Raw genomic sequence first — 11,114 nt, forward strand, 5'->3', positions numbered from 1 at the left:
CTGGCTCGGGGGCCTTACTGAACACACACCTCTTGCAGGTCTTGACATACTCTCTCACATCCGACTCCAGACCATGCCAGAAGAACCTCTGTCTCGTCAAGTACAACGTCCGCTGTTGCCCCTGATGACCGGCTTCATCGTGGACACCCTTCAAAACTGTCGCCCTCATTGAGGTGGGTACTACATACTGGTACGTCTTCCTCTTTGACAGCAAACTTTTGGTAACGCGATATAGTACACCCATTTTCAGAGTGAGCTTCTCCCAGGTCTTCAGAATCCGCAGAGCCTCGATTGGTTCATGGCCACGTTCCCTCCTAGAAGGTCTACGGCCCCTGTCCACGTAGAAGACAACTCTGGCGAGTGCATCATCCTGGCGCTGCTTTGATATCAGGTCGTCACGGGACAGCACTCTCACATCTGACATCTCAGATGGCACCAATGACTGAGTGAGCTGAGGCAGTAGCAGCGCACAGTTCTGTAGACCAGCCTCCTCTTGCGACCTCAGGATTGCTGACACCGCTTCCTTTGACAGAGAACCAGGAGAAGGGTAGGAGGTAGTTTGGCAGTCCATGACAATTTCACAGGCCTCAATTGACGGTGAGCAGCTTTCGAGGTCGAATGGGTGGTTCGACCAGCGGAACACATCTTGCACCTTCTCAGCATGTACTCCCGCAGCTTCTTCCAGCAAGGCCTTGTATGGAACCCTTGTGATGCGGTGGAGAGCGCTCGGCTGCACAAATGGCTGTCTACTGAGTGCATCAGCAATGACATTTTTGGGACCGGGGATGTACTTTATGTCAAACTCGAATGGAGCGAGTTTAGCAACCCATCTCTGTTCACAGGCGTCCAATTTGGGCTTGGACAGGATGTATGTTAATGGGTTGTTGTCTGTCCATACAGTAAAAGGCTTGCCCCTTAGCCAATGACTAAACTTCTCACAGACTGCCCAGCGTAAAGCAAAAAACTCTAACCTATGGGCAGGATACTTTGACTGTGCATAAGTAAGAGATTTGCTAGCGAATGCTACGGGCCTGGCTGCAGACCCATCCTCTGGCACTTGGGAGAGGACAGCACCTAATCCATTACTAGATGCGTCTACAGACAGCAAGAAAGGTCTACTAAAATCAGGGTGGGCTAGCATGACCTGATCGAGGAGAGCTTGTTTCAACTGACTAAAGGCCTGTTTGCACTCACCAGTCCAGTCTGCTGCTGTGAGTTTCCTATTTATTCTTTTTTTTTCCTTTCCTTTCCCATGGCGTGGTGCCTTCGTCCCAGTTGTCAGCCCATGCAGCGGCTTAGCGATGGTGGAGCACCCCTCAATGAACTGCTGGTAATAGACTATCATTCCGAGAAAGGACCGAATCTTCCCCTGGGAGGGCACGTCCGTGTTATCCTCCATGAGATCCTTCTCTGTCATCCCTGCAATAGCCTTCACTTTTTCCGGGTCTGTGGCCACACCTCCTTCACTGATGACATGCCCCAAGAACCGCACTGACCTCTTCATGAAATGGCATTTCTTTGGAGCCAATTTCAGATTATGGGCCTTCAGACGCTCAAAAACTGACTCCAAGCGTTGCAATCCAAGTTCTTCAGTCGGGGCAAAAACCAGCACATCGTCCAGGTAGCATAGAAGGCTAGAAAAATGTTGATCCCCAAAAATGCTCAACATCATCCTCATGAATGTAGCTGGGCTATTGCACAGTCCTTGTGGAAGACGGTTATATTCATATAACCCAAAAGGAGAAGTGAAGGCTGTAAACTTCTTGTCGTCTTCATGCACCTCCACATTGTAGTAGCCTGAGGTCAAATCCATTGTAGAGAAGAAGGCATTGCCACCCAGGGCCGCCAGAGCATCAGCTTGGTGAGGTAGAGGGTGAGCATCCTTTACGGTGCGAGCATTGAGCCATCGGAAGTCTGTACACAGTCTCAGATCGCCAGACTTCTTCCAGACCAGCACGAGCGGGGAGGCATACTCACTGCTGGATTTCCTGATTATCTCTCGCTCTTCCATTTCATCCAAGGCCTGCCTGAGCTTGTCATAATGGTTAGGGGAGAGCCTACGGTAAGGTAGCCTGAAAGGCTTAGTGTCACTGAGTCTGATGCGATGGACATATCCAGTAGCCTTCCCGCAGTCTAGTTTGTTCCGGGAGAAGATACACTCGTAGCGGGCTATTAGCTGAACTAGCCGGGCCTTACACTGTTGCGACAACTGAGTGGACTCAATGTCAATGTCACTTAGCCCTAACTCATGCAACACCTCACTTGTCACTCTGTGCGGTTTTACAGCACTGTCAACGGTCAAGCTATCTCCACTACCATTGTCAAAGTCTTGATTGTCATCCATTTTGTGTACCTGCTGCACCAGGGGGACCGGTTCGACAGTGGGCCCATCTATGTAGTCAGTGTCAAAGTCCTCTAATGCCATGCAAGGAAAAACATCCGCTATCTTGGCATTGCGTCTCACTGTTACTGGCTTTGGTGAGGGATTGATAACTTTGACAGGGACCCAGCCATCGCTCCACAATGTCGCTACAGTTCTCCCCACTAGAATGTTTTTTGGTCTTGAGCGTGCCCTCGTAGGCTCAATAACGACAGCACTGCCCGCAGATACATTTTGAGGCGTACACAACCGGCCCCAGACTAAATGTTCCTGCATGGGCTCCAATGTGACCGCCCGCTTCAGCCTTACCGTGCCCACTCTTTCCGGCACTTCGGTCCCTTTCCATCTCTCTACATTAGCCAGCAGACGGAACAGTTTGTCATCTCCATTGTGTTCAGATGATGACATCTTCTCCCAGAAGTCACCGGTCGTCTTCAGCTCCCTGATGAGGTGTTTTATCACGTTGCTGCCTAGGATGAGCTCATCACGTTGGCCATCCACTACTAGAACAGGGACAGAGACATTGCTGCCATACACAGACAGATTCAATTCACACACACCTACAGGCTTGGTCTTCAACCCCCCGCAGCCAACCAACACCACTTCAGTCGGACTGAGGGAGCCACTCTTGAGCACACCTGCTTTCTCAAGGCGTGGCACCACTGTAGAGCTCAATGTGCATGCCATAGAACCGCTGTCAATCATAGCGCTCACCTCTATAACATCCCCCAGTAACACACTAGTATAGAAGAGTTCATCGTTGTGGAGCACTCTGTGTATTTTGCATAATGACTTTTTCGTTCGACTTGATTTCATCACAAACACTTGAATATATTGACTCTAAATCTACAACACTATCGAATTGGGGCACCTCACAAGGCCCAGCACTTCCCCCCACCCAGTGCGGGCCAGCTAGTTTTCCTGCCGCTGTGTCGTGTTGCCGTTTGATGGAGCGACGGGAATTACATTCCCGACGTGTGTGCCCAGCTGCATAACAGAGGAAGCATAGGTGGTTAGAATAACAATGATCCATTGTGCTGTGATTCGCATCCCCACACACTTTGCATTGCAAAGGCGGGTTCTCCCTTCTGGGCCTCCTCTGGAAACGGTTATTATAGCCGCCTACAGGTTGCTGAGGCCTCTGCTCCAAGACCCGTTCAAGCATGCCCATCACACGATCCAATGCCTCGGATGAGTTATTTGTGGGCTGCTGCAAGGGGTCCGGACAGTTTGCAACAGCCGACACTGGCCTACTTACTTCCTGCGTCAGTGTGGTGACCAGTGGGGCCAGCCGCAAGGGACTTGGAGCCTTACACTTCCTCTGGTACTCCTCCAGCCTGTCATGGACCTCCGCAGCCGTCCACTCATGCAATGGTTTGCACATGAATATCAATGACAGCTCTGGGTTCGGACAGTGCTTGATGAACATGACAGTCAGAACACGTGATGGATTGTCTAGCTCCTTGTTCTGCCTCTTCAAACAGTCCTCTGCCACCTCTATGGCTCTGTTCAGTCTGATCCAGTAATCAAACGGAGTCTCACCTTCCATTGGCAACGTAGAATAAACATCAGCTAGGGGCATGTCAGAGTTGATTGTGTCGCTAAAGTGATGCTTCAGAATGTCAAAAACCGGTCTAGGGCCCTGGCTTAAGTCAACTGGGTTACTGCGTAGGCTTACTCTTACCACGTCACGTGCCCGCCCTTTCAGCTTACCCAAAACTTCATCTGACCTCTCCTGCCCACCATAGCCCTTCTTCTGCATGTACACTAACATGGTCTCCTCCCACTCATGCACTGTGCATTCCTCTGAACCATCCCCCCTGAAACACACTGGTTCCCTGACATCATTTTCCACCACTACATTTAGACTAGAGCTGGCCCCAACCTTGGTACCACCAACATAATCAACCTTCTGTCCCACCCCATCTCCCATAGCCTTTGATTCCAAACAAGAGGCAATATTTTCACCTATGGAGTAACCTATCTGCTTAACAATGTCCGCCAGGAAATCCATAGACACATCCTCCTTCCTAGGATTAGGTGAAACTGGCTCGAATGCACTGAGTTGAGGTAGCTCTAAATCATGTGGAAGGTGCACACTTGCCTGCGTAGTTGGCCTGGCCAGAGGTGTGGAAGTAACTGGAGAAATAGCTGCCCCCCTACCCACTGGCAGTGAAGGGTTAAACATGAAAACTCCCCTACCTCTCCCAAAACTTTCCATTTTTAAAATAAATTAAAAAATAATAATAATTTGTTTTGTTTTGTTGTTGTTGTAAATATCAAGTCCCCCCCAAAAAATATGAAAATTATCACAATCAATATGAACACTTCTATAAAATCAGCTTGAACATAATGCACTCAAAATAAAAGTTCAGTAGTAGTTGTCTAACAAGACCAAGAATCAACACAGAAAAGTAACAAGAAACGCCTTAATAGTTGTCGCCACCGTGTGGTAGAAAATGGCATCACCCTCACGTTAATTGGCTTACGAAGGTCACTAGCGTAACAGCCCAATTACATCACTAAATAATCATAACATCAACACATACAACTAATAAACAGTATATTATATTCCCCACTCACTCATGCTACCAGGAGCTTCCTGAGAACTCCACTTGCGCAGAATGCAAAACCTAGGCTTTAGACGTGTATCAGCAACCACAGTACTTCTTGAAGCCGGGTCTCCGATCCCTCCACGTGACGTCCGGCGAAGACAAGAATCCGGGTCACGGCACCAGTGTAACAGATGTATAGTGTACTCTCCATGCGTTGTGTTTTATAATAATAAATAACTTCGGCCAGTGGTCCCAGTTGAGCATCATTTATTTCTGCTGTTGTTAAATGGGAAACAGCACGTTAGTTGTGCAGGGCTTAACAGTGTTGATGGCTGTCGATGACAAAATCCCTTGCATCACATTTTCATACTGGGCGAACAAAATACAAAAATACAATACAAAATATAACATGTATAAATACCTGTTGTTAAATGGGAAACAGCACGTTAGTTGTGCAGGGCTTAACAGTGTTGATGGCTGTCGATGACAAAATCTGTAGCATGAAGACAACTGTGTTAGCCGTGGCTTATGTGACCATGACATCGGTGTATGCTAGCTAACACAATTATTTACAGCAATCATATGCCAAAGCACATCCCAGAAAGCCCCTCAATCCCTAACAGGTACCATATACCCACACATGTATAAAATCAGTAACGTACAGCAAACTTGTACACATTGTAAAATAGAAAATAGAAAACAGTATTCAGAACGTGACCTACCCCTTGCATCACATTTTCATACTGGGAAGACCTGACGTTTGCGATCTCCCCCTATCTGCAAGTGGGGCCAATCACAACACCCCTTATTGTCATCAGAATTGAACTAACCAATAAGAATGCTTGAACATCAAATAAACATTTCTTTAGAGGCAAGTGGAAACATAACCAACCCTGTTACACATGTACAGGTAAAACATATATCTATGTAACTACTTTACAGCAACATTTTATAGTGATACATAGTACAGTAAGCATAAACTGCACACATTTCCATTGCTGTGGAAGGAACATGCAATATTTGTACATTTTAAGTCACTCTTCCTTACCAAAACAAATTCAACTGTGTGTTCTGGGATATAGCGTATAATGGAGTTGGAATCAAGTGAACCCTCTCACAACTTTGTATACGTGGATGAGGCTGGCTTCAACCTGACCAAATGCAGAAGGCGGGGTCGGAATATCATCGGTCACAGAGCTACTGTCGATTTGCCAGGCCAACTGGGAGGAAATATCAGCATGTGTGCTGCTATTTCGGAGCATGGTGTCCTAACCCATATCCCCCTTATAAGGCCATACAACACCCAGCATCTACTCAACTTTTTAGAGACTCTCTACAGGGCTCTCATCCCTGATGATGAGAGGGGTCTCTTTAGAGAGGATTTGCCAAAGTATGTGGTCATTTGTGATAATGTGAGTTTCCATCAAACAAACATCATAAGGCAATGGTTTGTGACCCACCCGAGGATACTCATAGAATTCCTCCCACCTTATTCACCATTCCTTAACCCAATTGAGGAGTTCTTTTCAGCATGGAGGTGGAAGGTGTACGATCGTCAGCCACACACACAGATGACCCTGCTGGCTGCAATGGATGCAGCATGTGAGGACATCACAGTAGACGCCTGCAGAGGATGGATAAGGCATTCCAAAAGATTCTTTCCACGTTGCATTGGAAGGGAAAATATCCGATGTGGATGAGAATATGTGGGCCGACAGACAGGAACGTCTGGATGTGTAGAGACCGCACAACAGTGCTGCGGGCAAAGTTGTGCCTTAGGGGTGGTTTCCTGTGTTTCTTTCTAATTTAGTTTTTTGTTCCTTTGTGCCCCTTGGGTTGTCCAGTCTCTTTCAATCAATAACCCACATACAGTAATATGTAAATAGTACTGTTGAAATTGATATATGCCATAGAAGTGCAGCCTTGTGCATTTTCAATACAGTAACTGTCATCCAAACTGTAGCCTAAGTTTACATCAGGTAATACTGTCAAAGTACACAGTTACATTGACAACATGCCTAAACATTTTGACGACCTTGTTCGTGAACAATGACCCAATGACTTATCATTCTGATGACACTGACATGATCATTGGCATGAATATTTACTTTGAGAGATGTACTAAGGGTTTTTAGTGACTGACTAGCTTTAGAAACGTATCTATTGTATATTGCAGTTTGTACAAATTGTTCTGAGAAATGCACTTCTTATTTTGCACATGTTAGGGATGATGTGAAAAATGCACCAAAGCGACTGAGAAAAACTGTAATGATAGTAGAGGCATAATCTGGTTTTACTTATGCAGGAAAATACAAGTAAGGAATGTGATATATTGGAAATTGTGTAATAGAATTTCTGTCAACCTAAGATATTGTCATATAATCATAAATACTGTTTATACAGGTTTTATACAAATGTTCTGCATAAATAGCCTCTAAAATATATGTAAACAAGACCATAAATGTTGAAATTGTTGTCTTCTTGGAAAGCTGAGAGTGCTATTATATGATGCAATACTAGTACTTGTCAAGTCCAATCATCAACTGATTTGAGGCATCGCATTGCTGTGAATTGATTGCATTTTTAAATGGACCGTGGGCATACTGACAGTTCATGTGAAGCAATAAACAGTTTGCAGGCTCAGTCTGTAATTCTACCAACAGCCTGACCCTGCTACTGTTTGACAAATAACTTTTTATGCTCTGTCTGAACTAATCTTCAGCATGATGACATTTTAAAACAAGAGGGCGCCATCAAGCTGAAAATATCAGAGCCATTTATTTACTGTAGACAGTAAGGCTCCAGTAAGCATCACCTGTCTCCATTGGTCTAGTCTTGGATCCCGGACATTAACATTAGAGCAACAGAATTCTCCCATATGGGAAATGTCCCCATGTGGGAGATTTTCCTTATTTTACTATCCTTGTGGCAACTTTTGGTCCCCACACGCACGCACCCACACACACAGGTGGGTTCAGCTCAGAGAGATCAAGCCAACATGTAAACTCAAACCACCTGCTGGAAAGTAGAATACTGTGTGTGTGTGTGTGTGTGTGTGTGTGTGTGTGTGTGTGTGTGTGTGTGTGTGTGTGTGTGTGTGTGTGTGTGTGTGTATGTGTGTGTGTGTGTGTGATTGTGTGTGTGTGTGATTGTGTTAGAAAGATGTGTTCCTTCAAAGAAGTACAATGAAGCCTTGTATTACAGCCAGCAGGACTCAGCTCTGGGGATAATGATTACTCCCTCTCTCTCCCTCCCTCTCTCTCTCTCTCTCTCTCTCTCTCTCTCTTCTCTCTTTCTCTCCCTCGCTCTCTCTCTCTCTCTCTTCTCTCTTTCTCTCCCTCTCTCTCTCTCTCTCTCTCTCTCTCTCTCTCTCTCTCTCTCTCTGTCTGTCTGTCTCTCTCTTGATCTCTCTCTCTGTCTGTCTGTCTCTCTCTCTTTTTCTCTCTGTCTCTGTCTCTCCTTCCCTTTCTCTGTTTCACACACCCAGCAGCCTATAGAGTGTTGTTTTGCATAGTTGTTGAGCCTCCCATGTCTATAATAGTGGTTCTGCTCCTGTCACCCGATATTCACTGTCCCAAGGGGTTCTACCCACTACCCACCCTCACTCACCCCCTACCAACCTTCTAATGTTTATTTTGTTACAGAGCAGTTTAGTCTTTAGTTCACAGATATTCACTTCCATTTATTTTAAAATACAAATCAGGGACACCTTGTTTGACATTAATACAAAGTATTTTATTTTCTTAACATCTCCAATCTAAAAGTAAAAGCAATAAAACACTGGTACAGATTTAAAGATGCAGAATCCCAGATTGATGACCAGAGCTGAAGTTCTAGATAGATATTTAGAATGATAGAATGACAGATAGGTGTTCTCTGTGTACAGGGTGTCTACTGGGAGCAGTGGTGTGGCTCCAGTGTGTGAGTGACGGGGGCCTGGTCCTTTAGGGTGGCCTCACAGGTGACTGAGCCAGCCATCCTCCACTGGTCAGTGGGGAGGGTGAGGCTGCTGCTCCAGCTGTAGTGACCGTCCTTCTCCAGGACCTCCAGGCTCTGGCTGCCCTGCAAGGCCCCCCCGGCCCCCAGCCTCCAACCCAGCTTCCAGCCCTCCGGGAAGCCCCTGTTGGCCAGGCACACTAGGGCCACATTCCCCTGGTCCTGCTCCTCACTGGAGGGAAGTAGGACGGTCAGGGAGGGACGTACCACACCCACTAGAAGAGAAGATGAGGGGGAAAGGAGAGATGACATGTAAGGGTTAAACTGGACAGGAACCTTGAAGAACTTTCAACAACTTTAATATGAAGAAAACAAATATGTTATTTGTATTGTATAAAATAGTCTGTAAAAATGCCAGGTTATCTATAAATATATATTACACACTATTTTTACTTCCCTCCAATAACATCTATGAAGCGTGACCACACACTACAATCAGGGATGTGTTAAAGTACTGTACAGAAAGAAAAGTAGGTGGAAGTAGGTGGAAACATCACAAATAATTGGAATAAAATAAAATAAACATTCAAATCTATAACTATTTCTCAATTATGACTTTGTGACTTTATAAATGTTCAACTGAATGTATTATAAAAAGGATAAATCTCTTGTACTTACAGTCAACGATGAGTTTGGTACCTCCACCGAAAGTGTACCACAATGATACAGACTCATTGAACAGCCGTACAAAAACCTCCTGCACTTTACACACACCAGTAACTCTCTACACAACACACATTCAACCCTACCAGATTGTCTGTCAAAAATACTATATATGTCACGCCCTGGCCTTAGTTAGCTTTGTTTTCTGTAATATTTTGGTTAGGTCAGGGTGTGACAGGGGGGATGTTTGTGTATAGTTGTCTCGTCTTGGGTGGTTGTATGGTATAGGGGGTTTTGGTAGAGTGTATGGGTTTGTGTTGAGTGTAGGTGTCTAGGTAAGTCTATGGTTGCCTGAATGGTTCTCAATCAGAGACAGCTGTCATTCATTGTCTCTGATTGGGAGCCATATTTAAGGCAGCCATAGGCAGTAGGCTTTTGTGGGTAATTGTCTATGTGTAGTGTTTAGTGTCAGCACTATTTGTTTGAATAGCTTCACGGTCGTCTGTTTGTTGTTTTTGTTCGTTTGTTTCGTCTTCATAATAAAGAAGATGTCTTTCTATCACGCTGCACCTTGGTCCACTCTGCCTCATTATGACGATCGTGACAATATATACGTAGGACATAACTTTCAAATTAATTTACTTTGATGTTTTAGGTTTTTTATTTCAGCTGATTTCCCCCCTGACTATAAAATATAAATGTTGGAGAGGTGTAATATCTCTGACAAACTCACTAAGTACAAGAAGGCAGCAATATAGAATAGTAATACAGTATTATTGAATGAAAACACTTACATGTAACTAAATACTATGGCCAAGTCCTTCCAGAGATTTAGGTCAGCTATTTCCTTCCATGTTTAATATTATTATTGTGTTGCATTAACAGTTTCATCATCTGTCCTGAGGAAGGGTATTTCCATAGAGCAGGTGATTTGCATTGGCAGCTCATGCTTCAGTTCTCTGGGAGTGTTTATAACCCTGTGAGTTTCAGACTGCAGGGCTGAGATCTGTCCTTCAACACAACAGAAACCACGACAACCATGACTCTGATCACCATCTTCATCTGGACACTGGTCTGCTGCTGCCTCAAAGGTCTGTTGTTTTATAACTCTTACAATGGAAAAATATATATTGCTGAGTGCCTTGTATAATCATTGAAATGGATCTCAATTAATAAATGTCCCTGCATAAAATGTTATCAAATATAAATTATCTTATTTATACTCGTTGATTAATTAATATTTTTCCTCTTCAGGATCCAGAGGTCAGGTGACTGTGACTCAGTCTCCTGTAGTGACATTTTCTCCAGGAGACCCCGTCACTCTGACCTGTAGAACCAACCCTAAAGTGTACAAATACAGTGATGGAGATGAGGGTGCATTCTGGTATCAACAGAGACCTGGAGAAGCTCCTAAACTCCTTATAAGATATGCAAAGAAACTGCAAGGTGGGATTCCTGCTAGATTCAGTGGCAGTGGGTCTGAGAGTGACTTCACTCTGACCATCAGTGGAGTCCAGGCTGAAGATGCAGCAGTTTACTACTGTAAGAGTTTCCACAGTGGTAATGTGTTCACACAGTGA

General features: G+C 45.0%; 2 gene segments (V, D, J or C); one reads left to right on the top strand and one right to left on the bottom strand.

Moving 5' to 3' along the window:
• Positions 1-8,644: 8,644 nt before the first annotated feature.
• On the bottom strand, positions 8,645-10,157 carry LOC129860091 (Ig lambda-2 chain C region-like). The segment is given in 3 exon segments: positions 8,645-9,146; positions 9,550-9,655; positions 10,149-10,157. Coding segments are annotated over 3 exon segments (435 nt in total).
• Positions 10,158-10,543: 386 nt separating this feature from the next.
• On the top strand, positions 10,544-11,114 carry LOC129860092 (immunoglobulin kappa variable 1-39-like). The segment is given in 2 exon segments: positions 10,544-10,625; positions 10,789-11,114. Coding segments are annotated over 2 exon segments (378 nt in total).

The sequence above is a fragment of the Salvelinus fontinalis genome, chromosome 7 (genome assembly GCF_029448725.1).
Source record: "Salvelinus fontinalis isolate EN_2023a chromosome 7, ASM2944872v1, whole genome shotgun sequence".
In the NCBI taxonomy this organism is placed as follows: Eukaryota; Metazoa; Chordata; class Actinopteri; order Salmoniformes; family Salmonidae; genus Salvelinus; species Salvelinus fontinalis.